We start from the raw sequence: 22,034 nt of genomic DNA on the forward strand, positions 1-22,034 counted from the left end.
TAGAGGGGGAGGATGGAGCTCAAGACAAGCAATACAAGTCTATAGAAGGGGGAGGATGGAGCTCAAGACAAGCAATACAAGTCTATGTAGGGGGAGGAAGAAGCTCAAGACAAGTTTCAAGGGATAGGGTAGTAATTACCAACCTGGGTTCCTCCAGCTGTTGCAAAACTACAACTCAAATCAGACTGGGAGTTGTTGTTTTGCAACAGCTGGTGGCTCCCTGATTGGGAAACACTGTGTTAGGGGATGTAATTCATATTCTGACTTCTGCTGGGATTCCTTGCTGGGAGAGAGGGGGAGAGAGCCGTTTTGTACATTTTTTGACTTGCTCATTGTATTCTAGCAAATAAACAATAACAATTCCTGAATATGCAAATTTGTTACAAGGGTAAGAGTCATTTATACATATTACATTTATTTTATTTTTTATTATACTTGGGGGCGATCTTGTTTTACAAACATCCCAACATTCTACCGTAATGGTAACTCACATGAAAATATTTGGGTACCTCCGGTCTGGCGCCCTCTTGATGTGAGGGTAATCGTAATGAGCCGTTAATGTCATAAAACGATAGTTTGCCTGCAGGCGCACATTGTAATGGACACTTATAATTGGCTTAAACATGGTGGCCATTCATCATATAAAGAGGAACGACTGTCATCTTTATCACTGCCAAAGCCGGATCTTGGCTACAAATCTGCAAAGCTTTTGTATATTCCCTGCCTTAAAATTAATGGCAAGCACTAAACAGGGACTGTCACGGAGAGAGAAAACAGTCATTTTTATGTTATAAATGTATGCGAGCAGCACAGAGGCCCAGGATGTGTTTTCTTCTACGAAAAATACTCTCACTTCTTGTTTGGACACTTTTTTTTAGGTACTTGGACATACAGTATCTCACATCCTCACATTATATACAGTATATACCATAAGTGAGTCCACCCCTCACATTATATACAGTATATACCATAAGTGACTCCACCCCTCACATTATATACAGTATATACCATAAGAGAGTCCCCCCTCACATTATATATACAGTATATCCCATAAGTGACTCCACCCCTCACATTATATATACAGTATCTCCCATAAGTGACTCCACCCCTCACATTATATATAGTATATCCCATAAGTGAGTCCACCCCTCACATTATATATACAGTATCTCCCATAAGTGACTCCACCCCTCACATTATATATAGTATCTCCCATAAGTGACTCCACCCCTCACATTATATATACAGTATATCCCATAAGTGACTCCACCCCTCACATTATATATAGTATATCCCATAAGTGAGTCCACCCCTCACATTATATATACAGTATCTCCCATAAGTGACTCCACCCCTCACATTATATATACAGTATATCCCATAAGTGACTCCACCCCTCACATTATATATACAGTATCTCCCATAAGTGACTCCACCCCTCACATTATATATACAGTATATCCCATAAGTGACTCCACCCCTCACATTATATACAGTATATCCCATAAGTGAGTCCACCCCTCACATTATATATATAGTATATCCCATAAGTGACTCCACCCCTCACATTATATACAGTATATCCCATAAGTGAGTCCACCCCTCACATAATATATACAGTATATCCCATAAGTGACTCCACCCCTCACATTATATACAGTATATCCCATAAGTGAGTCCACCCCTCACATAATATACAGTATATCCCATAAGTGACACCACCCCTCACATTATATACAGTATATCCCATAAGTGACTCCACCCCTCACATTATATATACAGTATATCCCATAAGTGACTCCACCCCTCACATTATATATACAGTATATCCCATAAGTGACTCCACCCCTCACATTATATATACAGTATATCCCATAAGTGACTCCACCCCTCACATTATATATACAGTATATCCCATAAGTGACTCCACCCCTCACATTATATATACAGTATATCCCATAAGTGAGTCCACCCCTCACATTATATATATAGTATATCCCATAAGTGACTCCACCCCTCACATTATATACAGTATATCCCATAAGTGAGTCCACCCCTCACATTATATATACAGTATATCCCATAAGTGAGTCCACCCCTCACATTATATATACAGTATATCCCATAAGTGACTCCACCCCTCACATTATATATACAGTATATCCCATAAGTGAGTCCACCCCTCACATTATATATACAGTATATCCCATAAGTGACTCCACCCCTCACATTATATATACAGTATCTCCCATAAGTGAGTCCACCCCTCACATTATATATACAGTATATCCCATAAGTGACTCCACCCCTCACATTATATATACAGTATCTCCCATAAGTGACTCCACCCCTCACATTATATATACAGTATATCCCATAAGTGACTCCACCCCTCACATTATATATACAGTATATCCCATAAGTGAGTCCACCCCTCACATTATATATACAGTATATCCCATAAGTGACTCCACCCCTCACATTATATACAGTATATCCCATAAGTGAGTCCACCCCTCACATTATATATACAGTATATCCCATAAGTGAGTCCACCCCTCACATTATATACAGTATATCCCATAAGTGAGTCCACCCCTCACATTATATATACAGTATATCCCATAAGTGACTCCACCCCTCACATTATATACAGTATATCCCATAAGGGAGTCCACCCCTCACATTATATATACAGTATATCCCATAAGTGACTCCACCCCTCACATTATATATACAGTATATCCCATAAGTGATTCCACCCCTCACATTATATACAGTATATCCCATAAGTGACTCCACCTCGCATATTATATATACAGTATCTCCCATAAGTGAGTCCACCCCTCACATTATATATACAGTATATCCCATAAGTCAGTCCACCCCTCACATTATATATACAGTATATCCCATAAGTGACTCCACCCCTCACATTATATATACAGTATATCCCATAAGTGAGTCCACCCCTCACATTATATATACAGTATATCCCATAAGTGACTCCACCCCTCACATTATATATACAGTATATCCCATAAGTGACTCCACCCCTCACATTATATATACAGTATATCCCATAAGTGAGTCCACCCCTCACATTATATATACAGTATCTCCCATAAGTGACTCCACCCCTCACATTATATATACAGTATATTCCATAAGTGACTCCACCCCTCACATTATATATACAGTATATCCCATAAGTGAGTCCACCCCTCACATTATATATACAGTATATCCCATAAGTGACTCCACCCCTCACATTATATACAGTATATCCCATAAGTGAGTCCACCCCTCACATTATATATACAGTATATCCCATAAGTGAGTCCACCCCTCACATTATATACAGTATATCCCATAAGTGAGTCCACCCCTCACATTATATATACAGTATATCCCATAAGTGACTCCACCCCTCACATTATATACAGTATATCCCATAAGGGAGTCCACCCCTCACATTATATATACAGTATATCCCATAAGTGACTCCACCCCTCACATTATATATACAGTATATCACATAAGTGACTCCACCCCTCACATTATATACAGTATATCCCATAAGTGACTCCACCTCGCATATTATATATACAGTATCTCCCATAAGTGACTCCACCCCTCACATTATATATACAGTATATCCCATAAGTCAGTCCACCCCTCACATTATATATACAGTATATCCCATAAGTGACTCCACCCCTCACATTATATATACAGTATATCACATAAGTGACTCCACCCCTCACATTATATATACAGTATATCCCATAAGTGATTCCACCCCTCACATTATATATACAGTATATCCCATAAGTGAGTCCACCCCTCACATTATATATACAGTATATCCCATAAGTGAGTCCACCCCTCACATTATATATACAGTATATCCCATAAGTGACTCCACCCCTCACATTATATATACAGTATATCCCATAAGTGAGTCCACCCCTCACATTATATATACAGTATATCCCATAAGTGACTCCACCCCTCACATTATATATACAGTATATCCCATAAGTGACTCCACCCCTCACATTATATATACAGTATATCCCATAAGTGAGTCCACCCCTCACATTATATATACAGTATATCCCATAAGAGAGTCCACCCCTCACATTATATATACAGTATCTCCCATAAGTGACTCCACCCCTCACATTATATATACAGTATATCCCATAAGTGACTCCACCCCTCACATTATATATACAGTATATCCCATAAGTGAGTCCACCCCTCACATTATATATACAGTATATCCCATAAGTGACTCCACCCCTCACATTATATACAGTATATCCCATAAGTGAGTCCACCCCTCACATTATATATACAGTATATCCCATAAGTGAGTCCACCCCTCACATTATATACAGTATATCCCATAAGTGAGTCCACCCCTCACATTATATATACAGTATATCCCATAAGTGACTCCACCCCTCACATTATATACAGTATATCCCATAAGGGAGTCCACCCCTCACATTATATATACAGTATATCCCATAAGTGACTCCACCCCTCACATTATATATACAGTATATCACATAAGTGACTCCACCCCTCACATTATATACAGTATATCCCATAAGTGACTCCACCTCGCATATTATATATACAGTATCTCCCATAAGTGACTCCACCCCTCACATTATATATACAGTATATCCCATAAGTCAGTCCACCCCTCACATTATATATACAGTATATCCCATAAGTGACTCCACCCCTCACATTATATATACAGTATATCACATAAGTGACTCCACCCCTCACATTATATATACAGTATATCCCATAAGTGATTCCACCCCTCACATTATATATACAGTATATCCCATAAGTGAGTCCACCCCTCACATTATATATACAGTATATCCCATAAGTGACTCCACCCCTCACATTATATACAGTATCTCCCATAAGTGACTCCACCCCTCACATTATATACAGTATCTCCCATAAGTGACTCCACCCCTCACATTATATACAGTATCTCCCATAAGAGAGTCTATTTCTCACATTTTTGTAAATATTATCTTCTATCTTTTCATGTGACAACACTGAAGAAATGACCCTCCGCTACAATGTAGAGTAGTGAGTGCTTGGCCTGTATAACAGTGTTTAATGTTGCGTCCCAAAGACAACTTCTGGATATGACGCTGAGCATGTGTGCTCAACTTCTTTGGTCAACCATGGCGAGGCCTGTTCTGAGTAGAACCTGTTCTGTGAACCCTCTGTATGGTCTTGCCCAGTTTCAGGGTCTTGTCAATCTCCTTATAGCCTAGGCCATCATTATGTAGAGCAACAATTATTATTTTTTTAAGATCCTCAGAGAGTTATTTGCCCTGAGGTGCCCTGTTGAACTTCCAGTGACCAGTATTAGAGAGTGTGAGAGCAATAACACCAAATTGGTTGCAGGCAGTCAGCGTTTTAGCATTTAATCCTGAACATTATGTAGAAAACAATTGCAAAAGTTTCCTAAACACTTTGGGGGAGATTTATCAAAACCTGTGCAGAGGAAAAGTTGCTGAGTTGCCCATAGCAACCAATCAGGTCGCTTCTTTCAAGTCTGAAAAGGCCTGTGAAAAATGAAAGAAGCGATCTGATTGGTTGCTATGGGCAACTCATTAACTTTTCCTCTGGACAGGTTTTGATAAATCTCCCCCTTTAAATTTGATTCCCATCCTGTTTATACAGCTTCCTCTCCCTCCGGTGAACAGTATTACACTATGGTTATAATTGGATCTGAGCGTAAAAATCCCGACTGTGTTATCTAGGAAGGCATACTTACATTTCCAAAACACGTCGGATGCTAACGGCTACGTGAACCTAGCCTAATGTGCAACGATATGTTGCCGTTTGGCGCCTAAAACTGTGCAAGCAGTGTGCATGCTACCCTTTTCAAGGAGAAAGCTACGGTAAATAGACGTGAGGGTGACCGATTCCGTTTGTTAGCGGGGTCGTTTACTTCACAGTAAACATTGGGCAGTTAGGAACGGGTGCCCAGGGGTGGCGTGACATTTGAGCAATTTTGTGCGACAATTTTGTATTGACAAATCTGGAGTCAAAAGCTATGCTGTAAAAACCCCGCACCCACTTTGTCCACTGTCTCTGGCGCACACAGCGCAAATAGCATGTGCGCTTGCGGACAGTCATATAAGAGAAGCGGCCATCTTTGCTACATTTACAGGCGCACATACCTTAGTAAATGACCCCTAAAATGTTTGTAAACTGCAACTTGTTCTGGAAACATAAGCTCATATTATTGTGCGAATGCAAAAAGTGAAGAAAAAGAAAAGATTACCGGTACTTTCTGAACGCTGAGATGCGAGATCAACAAATCGCGTTAAGACGGCGGCGCTCCTGGGTGTTCTTAATGCGGCAAAAATAGTTCCATACTCATTTTCCTCACTAATTTAGTCCATTAACTGATTGTTTCTGGGAGGGTCTTCCTGTACGTTTAGGACCCCTCCGGATTATTTTGTTGTTTTTTAGGTATGTTACCGCACTGTATAATACAGCACCGCCCCTTCACCATGGGGCTAAAAAGTCATTTCCATGTATTAATGTATTAATATAAGGTTTTCCTGCTGTTGTATGGCTTCTTGGTAAATGATTGCGCTGTGCTCCGTAATCTGCGGGCGCTGTGCGGGAGGTGGAGCAGACGGCTGTGCCGGGTAAAAGCATCGACCGCCGAGCAGAAAATGAGACGTTTTAGACGGAGCACAAAATGCCGACGCAGTGTCAACATGAGCGTGTTATCATGGGGAATGGCCGACAGCTTTACCGAATCTGATAAGTGCACTTAGGGGCCTAGAACGGCGGCCATTGCTGATCTCACTGTAGTACGGCCAGGACTTCCCAATGCTATATGGCCCCCATTTTCCATAAAGCATTTAAGCACTGCCGGCCTCTTATGGGGTAAGAAGCAATGATTTTAAAGAAATGATTCCCAACCAGGGTGCCTCCAGCTGTTGCAAGACTACAACTCCCAGCATGCATGACATTGTGGACTTGTCTATCATATAAACGGGAGTCTGTGGATTGGAGGTCCAGTCATCAAAAAACATCGGTGGGCTAAAGACTAAGTGGTACCTGTCCATCTATGCATTCTATGTCCGGGCTATTGAAGTTTTTGCAACAGCTGGAGGTCCACAGTTTGGAGACCGCTGCCCTATAATGTGAATATTGAATTCTTTTTTTTAACGTTGGAATAACCCTTTCATTTCTCAGCTGTTTTACCACGGCACTCAAAGGGTACCTTTCATAAAAATAAACTTCTGATATATTATTGATTAATGTATGCAGAATAACTTTACAATTGCATGTTATTAAAAAATATGCTTCTTTCTATTTAATGACCACTAGAGGTCTCCCTACCAGTCCTGGCTGCAAGCCCTGTTTATAGATTTCAGTCTCATGCTGGAGTCCTAAATCTCAGACTGCAGCCGGGACACAGACAAGCTCAGCACTGTTCCCTGCCTGTCAATCAAACAGGCAGGAGTCAGCACTGTGCTCATAGCACCGCAAGGCATCAGGAACACTGCCTTACTGCAGGCCCTCATTCATTTTACTATCTGAGCTCCGATCTTTCGTCTCTCTGCACATGCAGTTGTAAACAGAGAGGAGAAGATTCAGAGCTGTCAGCTGAGCTTGTCTGTGTCCCGGCTGCAGTCCGAGATTTAGGACTCCAGAATGAGTCTGAAATCTATAAAAAGGGCTTGCGGCCAGCACTGGTAGGTAGGGAGACCTCTAGTGGTCATTTTTTCAAATGGTCGTTTTTTTGATGAAAGGTACCCTTTAAATGGGTACTCCGCTGCTAGACATCTTATCCCCTATCCAAAGTTCAGGGGACAAGATGTCTAATCGCCGGGGTTCCACTGCTGGAGCCCCCCGCAATCTCCGACAGCACCTGGCGTTTGTTTAGTGGACGTCACGTGACGCCATGCTCCCTCCATTCATGTCTATGGGAGGGGGCGTGTCGGATGACACGCCCCCTCCCATAGACATGAACGGAGGGGCGTGGCCATGATGTCATGAGGGGGCGTGGCCATGAAGTCACCGACCAAAATGTTCAGAATGCTGGAGCACCAAAGGTCCCTATTAAGCGCCCTAACTATGCACCATCACAACATGTATGCGGGGGTCCGATCAGTTTGTTTGCATGTCGGGGGTCATATAAGAGTAAGCAGGGGTCGTGACATCACGGCCACGCCCCTCGTGTCATTACACCACGCCCCCTCAATGCAAGTCTATGGGTGACGGCCGTCACGCCCCCTCCCATAGACTTGCATTGAGGGGGGGGGTGGCATGACATCACAAGGGGCCGTCGCCGTGATGTCATAACTACATCAGAAAAAAAAGTATGGTAATAAAAAGTGATAATAAAAAAACAAGGAGAAAAAAACGAAAACACAAAAATAAAATTTGCTGTGCCCTTAATAAAGCTGCGTTCACACTGAGTAATTCCTCTGTTCATTCTTCTTGCAGAATACGCGAGCAGAAGTCCATTGAAGTCAATGGTAAAAAAAATTCCGCTACAAATCATTTCCGCACGGAATTTTCGCAAAATTCACGCAGAAATTCCGCACGAAAAAAATAAAATAAAAAGGGAAATTCCAATTGGTGGTTGTAGTCCAGCAAAAAAAAAAAATGTTTCCTCCTATATTCCGCGCGGAAAATCCGCACGGAATTGCACATTAATACTGCGCAATTTTTATGCTAATTTTGTACACAAAAAAAACGTAAATTCCGCAACACAAAATTTTTACGCCAGGATTCCTCTCCTATTCCTCAGTGTAAACGCACCCTAAGCAGTTCAGTTAAAAAAAATCGCAATGAACAATCTACCAAAATATTGCGTGTGAACACTAGCGTTGAGCATGAATATTCGTAATGCAAATTGTTATCGTCACTTTGTGATTTCGCGAATATTTAGAATATAGTTCTATATATTCGTAATGGTGAATGTTTTTTTTTTCAAATGGCAAATTTTTATGCAAATTTTCGCAAGCAAAGAAAAGTGAACGAATATAGCGAATATGCGAATTTCGCGAACATAGTACGAATAATCGTCAATATATATTCGCGAAATATCGCTAATTCGAATAAGGCCCCTGCTGCTCATCACTAGTGAACACAGCCTTACCAGGTTGTCTATGACAGTGTTTCCCAACCAGGGTGCCTCCAGCTGTTGCAAAACTCTCACTCCCAGCATTCCCAGACAGCCTTCGGCTGTCTGGGCATGCTGGGAGTTGTAGTTTTGCAACAGCTGGAGGCACCCTGGTTGGGAAACGCTGGTCTATGGTGTGGGATGACATTGTGGGCGCCTTCAATGTTGTCTGGGCATGCTGGGAGTTGTAGTTTTGCAACAGCTGGAGGCACCCTGGTTGGGAAACGCTGGTCTATGCTGTGGGAAGACATTGTGGGCGCCTTCAATGCTGTCTGGGCATGCTGGGAGTTGTAGTTTTGCAACAGCTGGAGGCACCACGGTTGGGAAACGCTGGTCTATGATGTGGGAAGACATTGTGGGCGCCTTCAATGCTGTCTGGGCATGCTGGGAGTTGTAGTTTTGCAACAGCTGGAGGCACCCTGGTTGGAAAAACGCTGGTCTATGATGTGGGATGACATTGTGGGTGCCTTCAATGCTGTCTGGGCATGCTGGGAGTTGTAGTTTTGCAACAGCTGGAGGCACCCTGGTTGGGAAACGCTGGTCTATGATGTGGGATGACATTGTGGGCGCCTTCAATGCTGTCTGGGCATGCTGGGAGTTGTAGTTTTGCAACAGCTGGAGGCACCCTGGTTGGGAAACGCTGGTCTATGATGTGGGATGACATTGTGGGTGCCTTCAATGCTGTCTGGGCATGCTGGGAGTTGTAGTTTTGCAACAGCTGGAGGCACCCTGGTTGGAAAAACGCTGGTCTATGATGTGGGATGACATTGTGGGAGCCTTCAATGCTGTCTGGGCATGCTGGGAGTTGTAGTTTTGCAACAGCTGGAGGCACCCCGGTTGGGAAACGCTGGTCTATGCTGTGGGAAGACATTGTGGGCGCCTTCAATGCTGTCTGGGCATGCTGGGAGTTGTAGTTTTGCAACAGCTGGAGGCACCCTGGTTGGGAAACGCTGGTCTATGATGTGGGATGACATTGTGGGTGCCTTCAATGCTGTCTGGGCATGCTGGGAGTTGTAGTTCTGCAACAGCTGGAGGCACCCCGGTTGGGAAACGCTGGTCTATGATGTGGGATGACATTGTGGGCGCCTTCAATGCTTCTCTATACGCCAAAAAAACATAAAAGAAAAAAAAAGTCGCAGGGACAAAAAATAAAACCACACAAACAAGTCCTATCCAACTTTTTTTTTCCCCTCGTGAAGTCGCGGTAACGCACACAAGGTGAATTAGCTTGAAGGCGGCTGATCACGTGCTCCTCCTCTCAGGGCGGGTCAACCTGGCTACACGTGACGCCGAGCGGCTCTCCCATTGGTCGGGAGCGGCGAGCCGTGTGAGCGCTCGTGAAGTACACCCTTGTTGCGTACTTTTTGGCTTGTTAGTTCCGGGAGTTCTCCGGTGTTATTACCGGAAAGCAGACATGAGGTCCGCGGTGTGTGCGACTTTCCTGGCCCTGTTGTGCTCCATAGCCAGTCCTGGAGGTGAGGACTCCAACTTTATGCTTACTTTGTAAACTTTTCTATTTAGTGACGTCATGTTTATGGTTTCTTATGACGTCATTGTGTCTCTGATGATGCTGTTTGTCGTCACTCAGTTTTTCTTTATTTTTTCTGGGTTGTACGTCTATTTTTGCCTTAGATCAGGTTGATAATTCATTGCATACCTCCTAACGTACGTAATTTGACGCGACAAAACGCCATTATGTCCCGTTATACGATCCGTAGCCTTCGCCATATTGGTGGCTTTTTAACCGGAGTTTAAGACTATGTTTGTTTGTTTTCCGAATAACCTGGACACGTCTATTTTCGCCGTAAATCACGTTAATTAATCGCATACGTCCCAACGTACGTAATTTGAGGCGACAAAACGCCATTATGTCCCGTTATACGCTCAGTAGCCTTCGCCATATTGGTGGCCTTTTAACCGGAGCTTAAGATTATGTTTGTTTCCCCGAATAACCTTTGGGTGACATATTGGCGTCCCATATGCGCAATTGTGGCACATGCCTCGCCAGCGCCCCCTAGCTATGGTTTTGAGGGGGGTATGGTACTACCTGTATACTGTATGACAGTGCTGTCCAACCTGTGGCTTTCTATCTGTTAAAAAAAAATACAACACTCTGCATCGCCGCATTGCGGTCATGATGGGGGTTGTAGTTTTGCGCAGGTTGGAGACCGCTGCTGTTAGGATTTTTTTTCTACGTATATTGGTAGGAAGGATTTTTTTTATTTTTTTTTGCAGTCTCCTATGGAAAACTATTTTTTTTAAATCAACAGGTGCCAGAAAGTTAAACAGATTTGTAAATTACTTCTAATTTAAAAATCTTAATCCTTCCAGTACTTATCAGCTGCTGTATGCTGCAGAGGAAATTCTTTTCTTTTTGAATTTCCTTTCTGCCTGACCACAGTGCTCTCTGCTGACACCTCTGTCCATTTTAGGAACTGTCCAGAATAGGAGCAAATCCCCATAGCAAACCTCTCCTGCTCTGGATAGTTCCTAAAATGGACAGAGGTGTCAGCAGAGAGCACTGTGGTCAGACAGAAAGGAAATTCAAAAAGAAAAGAATTTCCTCTGTAGTATACAGCAGCTGATAAGTACTGGAAGGATTAAGATTTTTATCAGCTGCTGTATACTACAGAGGAAATTCTTTTCTTTTTGAATTGCCTTTCTGTCTGACCACAGTGCTCTCTGCTGACACCTCTGTCCATTTTAGGAACTATCCAGAGCAGCATAGGTTTGCTATGGGGATTTGCTCTTATTCTGGACGGTTACTAAAATGGACAGAGGTGTCAGCAGAGAGCACTGTGGTCAGACAGAAAGGCAATTCAAAAAGAAAAGAATTTCCTCTGTGGTATACAGCAGCTGATAAGTACTGGAAGGATTAAGATTTTTAAATTAGAAGTAATTTACAAATCTGTTTAACTTTCTGGCACCAGTTGATTAAAAAAAAAAGTTTTCCACCGGAGTACCCCTTTTAAGTCAAACAGTTGGAAACTAAACCCGGATGCCCCCATTCACTATAGAGTATTGTTTTCCAGCCAGTGTGCCTCCAGCTGTTGCAAAACTACAACTCCCAGCATGCCCGGACAGCCTTCGGCTGTCCGGGCATGCTGGGAGTTGTAGTTTTGCAACAGCTGGAGGCACACTGGCTGGGAATCAATGCATTACAGCTAACTGGAAAGTGTATCCTGTTGTGAAACTACAACTCCCAGCATGCTCACACAGGGATCTCTATACCATCGACTGTTTTGCGTTCATAGTTTCGCTATAAAACTTTATGGTTTCTGTCCGGGAGTCTTATCGCTAACATCGGCGATTCTTATAAAGTCTGCCCAACCCGTGAAATGTGCTTGGGCAAAATGTGCAAAGAACGGTCTTAACCCCTCGAGGACACAGCCACATTTTTGTTTTGCTTTTTCGTTATTTCTCCTCGTATTTTTATATATATTTTTTATTTTTTTATATTTCCTTTCAGCCCCATTAAAAAAAAATAAAAAATAGAACTTTTGCAACTTTGGGGGGGGGGGGGGGGGGGTGTTTTTTTTACGCATTACGCTAAAACTGACATGTTATCTATGTTCTGTGGGTCAATACGATTGATATACATGTTTATATGCCTTTTTATTACTGTAATACTTATTACAAATGTCTAACTTTTTTTTTGTGGTAGTATGTTCAAAATTGACCTATTTTGACCTGATTATTATTATTATTATTATTTTTTTTATGATGTGTGTATGTATATTATATATTTTTATATATGTGTGTGTATATGATTTTATATATATATATATATATATATATATATATATATATATATTTTTTTTTTTTTTTTCTCTAGAGTAGTTAGTCTAGAGTATTAGTCCAGTGATGCAAAAAGCAAAATCATCTGTAGTTGCAGTATATTGTAATAACCTTTTTTATTGGACTAACAAGATTACCGTATTTATCGGCATATAACACGCACTTTTTGGGCTAAAATTTTTAGCCTAAAGTCTATGTGCGTGTTATGCGCTGATACACCCCCAGGAAAGGCAGGGGGAGCGAGGCCGTCGCTGCCCGCTTCTCTCCCCCTGCCTTTCCTGGGGTCTAGAGCCCTGCTGCCGGCCCTTCTCACCCCCTGGCTATCGGCGCCACTGCCCGTTCTGTCCCCCTGACTATCAGTGCCGGCGCCCCATTGCCGGCGCCGATAGCCAGGGGGAGAGAAGGGGCAGCGGCACCCATTGCCGGCGCCGCTGCCCCGTTGCCTCCCCCCCATCCCCGGTGGCATAATTACCTGGGTTGGGTCCGCGCTGCTGCAGGCCTCCGGCGTACGTCCCCTGCGTCGTTGCTATGCGCTGCACGGCGCATGAAGTCAGTGCACCGCGCCGTGCATAGCAACGACGCAGGGGACGCGCGCCAGAGGCCTGCAGCAGCGCGGACCCGACCCAGGTAATTATGCCACCGGGGATGGGGGGAGGCAACGGGGCAGCGGCGCCGGCAATGGGTGCCGCTGCCGCTTCTCTCCCCCTGGCTGTCGGCGCCGCTTCTCTCCCCCTGGCTATCGGCGCCGGCACCGATAGTCAAGGGGATAGAACTGTCAGCGGCGCCGATAACCAGGGGGTGATAAGGGCCGGCAGCAGCGCTCTAGACCCCAGGAAAGGCAGGAGGAGAGAAGCGGGCAGCGACGGCCTCTCTCCCCCTGCCTTTCCTGGGGGTATATCGGGGTATACACGCGCACACACGCACCCTCATTTTACCATGGATATTTGGGTAAAAAACTTTTTTTACCCAAATATCCTTGGTAAAAATGAGGGTGCGTGTTATAGGCCGGTGCGTGGTATACCCCGATAAATACGGTATGTAGAGACAAGCTTTCGGGATTCCTCCCTTTATCAAGTCATAAGCATTTCTGAGCTCACAAGGAGAAAACACACGTTCTATCTCACAAAATATTCAGGGGTTAAAACAACATATGTGGAGAATGGACATTAAGTTGGGCCATAAATTGTATAGCTATAGGATGATAGGGGAATATGCAAATCAGCTCATTACATCACCTTTTCAGGCGATGTTCCCTGGTATCAGCTTAGCTCCAGTTACGGAAAATAAAAAGCTAATCGGGATTAGTGCCAAGCCAGAACTCTCTCTCCAGAAGGAAAGAGCACCCATCTGCAGACAGCTGTTTCGGGGTGCTTATAGGGTGATAGATACAGATAAGGATGAGGGGGGGGGGGGCGGCTGGAGAGCAGAGGTGAGAATGGGGGTAACGCTGGACAGATCTCTATATACACGATTCGTCGTGAACTTCTCGGCTCGGCAGTTGATGACTTATCCTGCATAAATTAGTTCAGCTTTCAGGTGATCCAGTGGCTGGAAAAGGTGGATACAGTCCTAGGAGACTCTTTCCTAGGACTGTATCCACCTTTTCCAGCCCACCGGAGCACCTGAAAGCTGAACTAATTTATGCAGGAAAAGTCATCAACTGCCGAGCCGAAAAGTTGGCGACGAATCGAATTTACTGTAAGTTCGCTCATCTCTAATATATACACACACACACATATAATATATATAAAAATAATATTAAATATACATAGACACGTCATAAAAAAAATGTGTGTGTATTTAAATATACAAACACACGTCATTCAAAAATTATATATAATTTTTTTCTAATAACGTGTATGTGTATTTAATTATATACAACTAAATATACATACACACGTCATAAAAAAAATTATATTATATAATTTTTATTTTATTATTGTGTGACCAAAAATCTGCAATTTTGACGTGTATTTATATTTTATTACATTTTCGCCATTTGACGCACAGCATCATAAGCATTATGTTTTAATAGTCTACCTAGGCGATTCGGTCTCCACCCTTATAGACGAGCACAAGTGATGGCCCGCTCAGCCAATTACCGGTTAAGGCGGTACATCGTCGCGGTCGGTGATTCTGAGTGCGCCGTCACTTGCTTTCACCCAGGAAGGCGGGGTCCAGTGTGCACTAAGGACGGGTCAGTAGCCGGGGCCCCGTACAGAGATTGCTAAGTGTCCCAGTGGTCGGACGCCCTCACGATCTGACACTTATCCCCTCTCCTATAAATAGGGGATAGGTGTCTGATAAGTTCAGTTCCACAGCGTACCCCTTTTAATGACGGACACCGGCGGTCCTGCTCATAGCAGCCGTCACTCACAGCCTATCAGGGCAGGCTAGGAGTAGTAGTTTTACTAGTAGGCACATTGGTTAAAAAACTATGGCACTATGGCGCCCTCTAGCTTAGGTTAATGTATTGCGACTATCTATAACTTATGTAAATGGTGGTTGTTTCCCTTTTAGACAGTCCATCACGCGGCAGATCACTCTTTGTTTGCTTCGCCTGTAGTTCCCGTCTGGTATCTCCGGGTAATTCTGCGCTGGGCGTGATCTTCTCCGTGTGATCTCACATCTGTGTAAACCTCACGTGTTATCCTGTTTACACAAGTCCCTGTCCTGCTCCGTCACTAACACTCATTTCCCCCTTCTACAATAGCTTGTCATCCTGACTAAGGCTGCACGCACGTTACGTTTTTGCAATACAGTTCCCGTATCAGGTTTTGATGAAAAACGGATTCCTCAAAACCTGGCTAAACTCTATCAAAATGTGTGTACAAATTTTAGCCCATATAAGGTTAAAAACTGTATGCGGTTTGAAAAATGATGTCCGGTTGCATCCGTTTTTGAAGAAAAAAACCTTATCGTTTTTTACTTTTCACTCCATTATGAATAAAGTTTCACTTGTTTGATTGAAATTCCAAGAAAAAAAACTGTACAAATTCAAAAACCCTATGGAACGTACGCACGTACGGTTCCCGTTGACTCCCATGTTGAAAAAACATATACGTTTCAATATGGTTTTTCACCTGGACCAAAAACTGATAGGCTATGGTTTTGGGTACAGGAAAAAAACTGACAAAACCGTACAGGTTGCAAAACGGACACAACCTGATGCATCCTTTGGCATACGGTTTTCAATGGAGAGTCAATGCATACGGTTTTCAATACAGTTCCGTACGGTTTTCAAGTTGACAACGTATACGGGAACTGTACTGCAAAAATGGGGTGTTAACCCAGCCTAAGTTTGGGGCATAAAAAACCGGATTCCATTGTAACGTCTTTCTCAGCCTCTGGAGAGAACCAAGGAGGTTTCTAGTCACTGACAGCAAGCAGGACGTACCGAAGCATCATATGGTTGCAGTCCAGTTTTGCGTATTAGACTTTATTTAACCCCTTAAAAGACAAGACTAATTTTTAAAAACGTATCCCCTATCCAGTTACATACTCTTGTTGTATGAATAAAGAAAAGTATGTATACCGCCCCCCCCCCCCCCAAACGAAAAAATATCCAAATTGTCTAAAAGAAAACAGGCCCTGTTGCCCATAGCAACCAATCACGGTGCTGCTTTCATTTTACCTCAGCAATAGAAAAAATGTTAGCTAAGCTCTGATTGCTATGGGCAACAAAAAAAAAATGGCCCCCATACAGCCATAAGAGGAATAAGTATCTGAATGCTGGGACCCCATTCTCTAGATAGCGGAGTCGGGTCGCCTGTTCGGTGTGAAGTCCGTTCATTGTCTATGGGAGCGCCGGTGACAATAAATGGTGCTCGCGCTACCACCAGAACCAGTTTTTTAAGATCACAGGGGTCCCACGTGTTAAAGCCCCAACAGTCCACACCTTATAGGGGGGTTACTCTACAGCAGTGGTCTCCAACCTGCGGACCTCCAGCTGTTGCAAAACTACAACTCCCAGCATGCCCGGACAGCCGTTGGCTGTCCGGGCATGCTGGGAGTTGTAGTTTTGCAACAGCTGGTGGTCAGCAGTTCGAAGACCTTGGCTATACAGAGTTCTGTCCACCCGCAGACCTGAGGGGAACTGAACAAAGCCGCCATTAAAGGGGTACTCCGCCCCTAGACATCTTATCCCCTAGCCAAAGGATAGAGGATAAGATGTCAGATCGCCGGGGTCCGCCTGCTGGGGACCCCGGGGATCGCTGCTGCAGCACCTCCGCTATCATTACTGCGCAGAGCGAGATCGCTCTGCACATAATGACGGGCAATACAGGGGCCGGAGCATCGTTACGTCATGGCTCCGCCCCTCGTGACGTCACGGCCCGCCCCCATCAATACAAGTCTATGGGAGGGGGCATGGTGGTCATCACGCCCCCTGCCATAGACTTGCATTAAGGGGACGGGCCGTGATGTCATGAGGGGCGGAGCCATGACATCACGCTGCTCCGGCCCCTGTATCGCCCGTCATTACGCACAGACCGAACTCGCTCTGTGCAGTAATGATAGCGGGCTGCCGCAGCGGCGATCCCCGGGGTCCCCAACAGCAGGACCGCGGCGATCTAACATCTTATCCCCTATCCTTTGGATAGGGGATAAGATGCCAGGGGTGGAGTACCCCTTTAATCTAGGGTTTTAACCAGAACATAAACCACAGGCACTCTGGCGGCCCGGTCCCTTTAAAGGTGTTATCCAGGAAAAAACTATTTTTAATATATCAACTGGCTCCGGAAAGTTAAACAGATTTGTAAATTACTTCTATTAAAAAATCTTAATCCTTTCAGTACTTAGGAGCTGCTGAAGTTGAGTTGTTCTTTTCTGTCTAAGTGCTCCCTGATGACACGTGTCTCGGGATCTGTCCAGAGTAGAAGCAAATCCCCATAGCAAACCTCTTCTACTCTGTGCAGTTTCCGAGACATACAGAGATGTTACCAGACAGAAACGAACAACTCAACTTCAGCAGCTGATAATTATTGAAAGGATTAAGATTTTTTTTTTTTTTTATATAGAAGTCATTTACAAATCTGTTTAACTTTCTGGAGCCAGTTGATATAACAAAATTTTTTTTTCCTGGAATACCCCTTTAAGGCCTGTCACGGGGTTCGCCGCCATGTATTTGAAGTGCTCCTTTCTAGAGCCTTCTAGTTGTTGCAAATTACCTTGAAGGCCTGGGAGATAATCCTCCACCTACAAAGAGCAGACATCAGATTTGTTCTGTTCGGTTTAATTTCAGCTCTGAAGCCTCGTCACTTGATCTACAAAGGTGCCTCAGATCCTGCGGGGACGGGGGACTGAAGCCCCCTCCGGGGAGGATAAAATTACCAGGCATGGAAGTCACCGCGAACATGAGAAGATCACACTGCGACTGATATTGTCTGCGGAGCGGACGGTGACTGCAACCGACTAAAGCCGTCGCTTTCATCGCCGCTGACAAGTATTGGCGGAGTGCGCCAGTCAGGAGTCATTAGAGCCGGCCCGGCGAATCCCACAGATCTACCGTAAATAAAAGCGCAGCCAGGACAATAGATGTCACAGACTCAGTAATCCCGTAGCACTTGTCACCTGGATTCGGCACCGCCGCACGTCTGGTGAAGCAGAGCGGAGTTTGTCACTTTTGAGACAAGTAGTTTTGATGATTCTCTCCCGTTTTTTGTTTGAGTCACCATTTTCAAGATTGGTGACAGGGGAAAAAAATTTTTGCATTACAAAGGCAGCTGTCTAATTCACGTCGCATTTCGTTTTTTTTTTTTTTTTTTAACTTTACTCTGCTTGCTGTCGTGGAATAGGAACAAATAGATTTGCGTAATGCAGGTGAACACCACAACGTAAAATGACGTGTATGTTTACACCATGGAGATTTTGTGGCCTATGAAGCGAGCGCGGGAGCTGTGTTCACCTCAAAGACGGTGAGCAACAGCTGCTATCAGCGCCGACACTCGCCTCCAATGGCAGACATCGGCGGTCACTTTGATGGCCGCTATTAACTCTTTTTAGCTTTTAGATGCTGTGATCTGCATCCGATCATCACTCGCCTGCTTTAGGTTGACTACTAGCAGAGCTGATATTACGGTACAATACACAGTACGGGCAATTGAATGATTGCTTAAAATAGTCCCTGTGGGGACTTTAACAAAAATGTTTTATTATTCATTTCACCCTTTTTAACTATAATTTGCCAAATATTTTATACTGTATTCATATTTTAAATAATTGAGTAAATATATATTTTTTATTTCTTGAGGAAAATTTGTTTTTCCCACTGGTAAAGAGCTAGTGTGAGTCACACCGGGTTTTTCATGTAAAATGGACTCAAAATATCATGTAAAACATAAAATGAAAACTCGTAGATTTCTGCGTAAAATGTGTTGTCCCCCACTGTGTCAGTATTGCTGACTGCGTAATAACCAACACCTGACTTAAAAATTAAAAAATAAAAAAAAATAGATAAATAAAAAAAAAATTTACCTTTTTTAAAAATTTTTTTTTTTTTTTTTTTGTTGCGGTGTACTTTTTATGCCAAAATGGAAGGTGTTACTTCAAAGTACAATTCATCAACTTCAGATGGGTCTGTAGGTGAAAAAAATGAGGGTTATTGCTCTTAAAAGGCGAGGAGAAATAAAGAAAAATATAAAAGTTGACAGTGTCCTTGTGGTCAAAATAGGCGGCATCATTAAAGGGTTAAAGGGGTACTCCGCCCCTAGAAATCTTATCCCCTATCTAAAGGATAGGGGGTAAGATGTCTGATCATGGGGGATCGGGACCCCCGCGATCTCAGCTGCGGCAACCCAGACATCCGGTGCACGGAGCGAACTTCTGACTGGCGAACTTCTGACCCCCCGCTGGTGATGTCACGGCCACGCCCCCTCCCACAGACTTGCATTGAGGGGGCGTGGCCGTGACGTCAACAGCGGGCGCACGGCTGTTATGTCACAAGCCACCGATGCTGCACCTGACACTCTCAACAAACGCCGGGTGCAGCAGGGAGATCGCGCGGGTCCCCAAAGAATAGGGGATAAGATGTCGAGGGCCGGAGTACCCCTTTAATGATGTATTGAAATGCCTTTGTTCTAGGATGCATTTTTATTAATTTTTTTTAGCCTCTGGATGTTGGCTTGGAAGGTTGCCATTCACTGCTTGCAAGCAGAGATCTTGAAAATGGCGGGGAATTAAAACGCAGTATATTAGAAAGTTACAGATCTTTTCATTGGAAAGTGACAACCACCTAGAGCGGCAGTAATGCCTTGTATTGCCACATACGGACCTGGTACACGTAGTACTGGGACGGACTATAAACGTCTCTAATGCTGGTGTCTCTCTTGTAGTCTACGCCAGACTGACCATCTCGGGGCCGGATCATCCTGTCATAGAGGTTGAAGATGCCACCATGGAATGTTTCTCAGACAGCGACTCTGACATGGCAAACTATACGTTTGAACAATACTGCAAGGTTAGTACATGGGGGGTTGGTGCTTAAAAGTTTGTGAACCCTTCAGAATTTTCTTTATTTCTGCAGTAATTTGACCAAAAATTACATCAGATTTTCTAACAAGTCATAGAAGCGGATAAAAAAAATATTTATTCACATATATTAGGCTTAGTCACTCAAGAGCTGCACTCACTATTCTGCTGGTGGGGTCACTGTGTACATACATTACATTACTTATCCTGTACTGATCCTGAGTTATATCCTGTATTATACTCCAGAGCTGTACTCACTATTCTGCTGGTGAGGTCACTGTGTATATATATTACATTACTTATCCTGTACTGATCCTGAGTTATATCCTGTATTCTACTCCAGAGCCGCACTCACTATTCTGCTGGTGAGGTCACTGTGTACATACATTACATTACTTATCCTGTACTGATCCTGAGTTATATCCTGTATTATACTCCAGAGCTGTACTCCCTGTTCTGCTGGTGGGGTCACTGTGCACATACATTACATTACTTATCCTGTACTGATCCTGAGTTATATCCTGTAGTATACTCCAGAGCTGTACTCACTATTCTGCTGGTGAGGTCACTGTGTACATACATTATATTACTTATCCTGTACTGATCCTGAGTTATGTCCTGTATTATACTCCAGAGATGTTCTCACTATTCTGCTGGTGAGATCACTGTGTACATACATTACATTACTTATCCTGTACTGATCCTGAGTTATATCCTGTATTATACTCCAGAGCTGTACTCACTATTCTGCTGGTGAGGTCACTGTGTACATACATTACATTACTTATCCTGTACTGATCCTGAGTTATATCCTGTAGTATACTCCAGAGCTGTACTCACTATTCTGCTGGTGAGGTCACTGTGTACATACATTACATTACTTATCCTGTACTGATCCTGACATACATATTATACTCCAGAGCTGTACTCACTATTCTGCTGGTGAGGTCACTGTGTACATACATTACATTACTTATCCTGTACTGATCCTGAGTTATATCCTGTATTATACTCCAGAGCTGTACTCACTATTCTGCTGGTGAGGTCACTGTGTACATACATTACATTACTTATCCTGTACTGATCCTGAGTTATATCCTGTAGTATACTCCAGAGCTGTACTCACTATTCTGCTGGTGAGGTCACTGTGTACATACATTACATTACTTATCCTGTACTGATCCTGAGTTATATCCTGTAGTATACTCCAGAGCTGTACTCACTATTCTGCTGGTGAGGTCACTGTACATTACCAGCAGCACAGAGTATTTTAGGAAGCTGAGTTTTAGATTATGGAGGTAGCAGTGTTGTTCCTGTACACCCTATTGGCGGACCACCTAACACATCCAGCTCTCCTGCATGGCGGCCCGCTCCTGCCCCTCCGTACACCCTCCTAGAAGGATCCATCACCCCTGACGTTCCTCTCAGCCGTTTCCTGTACTGTCGTGTTTCTCCGGCCGCCCTGCGCCGGTTTTCTCTTGTCTTCACAGATCTGCCGGCTGGAAAAAAAAAATGATTAGAAATGTTTGTTTTACACTAAACAAAGAGAAAACACAAAGTT

The 22,034-nt window shown here is 43.6% G+C and overlaps 1 protein-coding gene across 2 annotated transcripts in view; it reads left to right on the top strand.

The window, feature by feature from the left end:
- Positions 1-10,506: 10,506 nt before the first annotated feature.
- Positions 10,507-22,034, top strand: part of LOC130293481 (uncharacterized) — a 34,457-nt gene continuing 22,929 nt past the window's right edge. For both annotated transcript variants that reach the window (XR_008848220.1, XM_056542210.1), the window contains exons 1-2: positions 10,507-10,683; positions 20,338-20,462. Coding sequence is in view for 1 of the 2 variants with exons in the window: in XM_056542210.1 (XP_056398185.1) it covers positions 10,623-10,683; positions 20,338-20,462 (186 nt within the window). In the remaining variant the exon portion in view is untranslated. The remainder of the gene's footprint in view (positions 10,684-20,337; positions 20,463-22,034) is intronic.

The sequence above is a fragment of the Hyla sarda genome, chromosome 10, assembly GCF_029499605.1.
Source record: "Hyla sarda isolate aHylSar1 chromosome 10, aHylSar1.hap1, whole genome shotgun sequence".
In the NCBI taxonomy this organism is placed as follows: Eukaryota; Metazoa; Chordata; class Amphibia; order Anura; family Hylidae; genus Hyla; species Hyla sarda.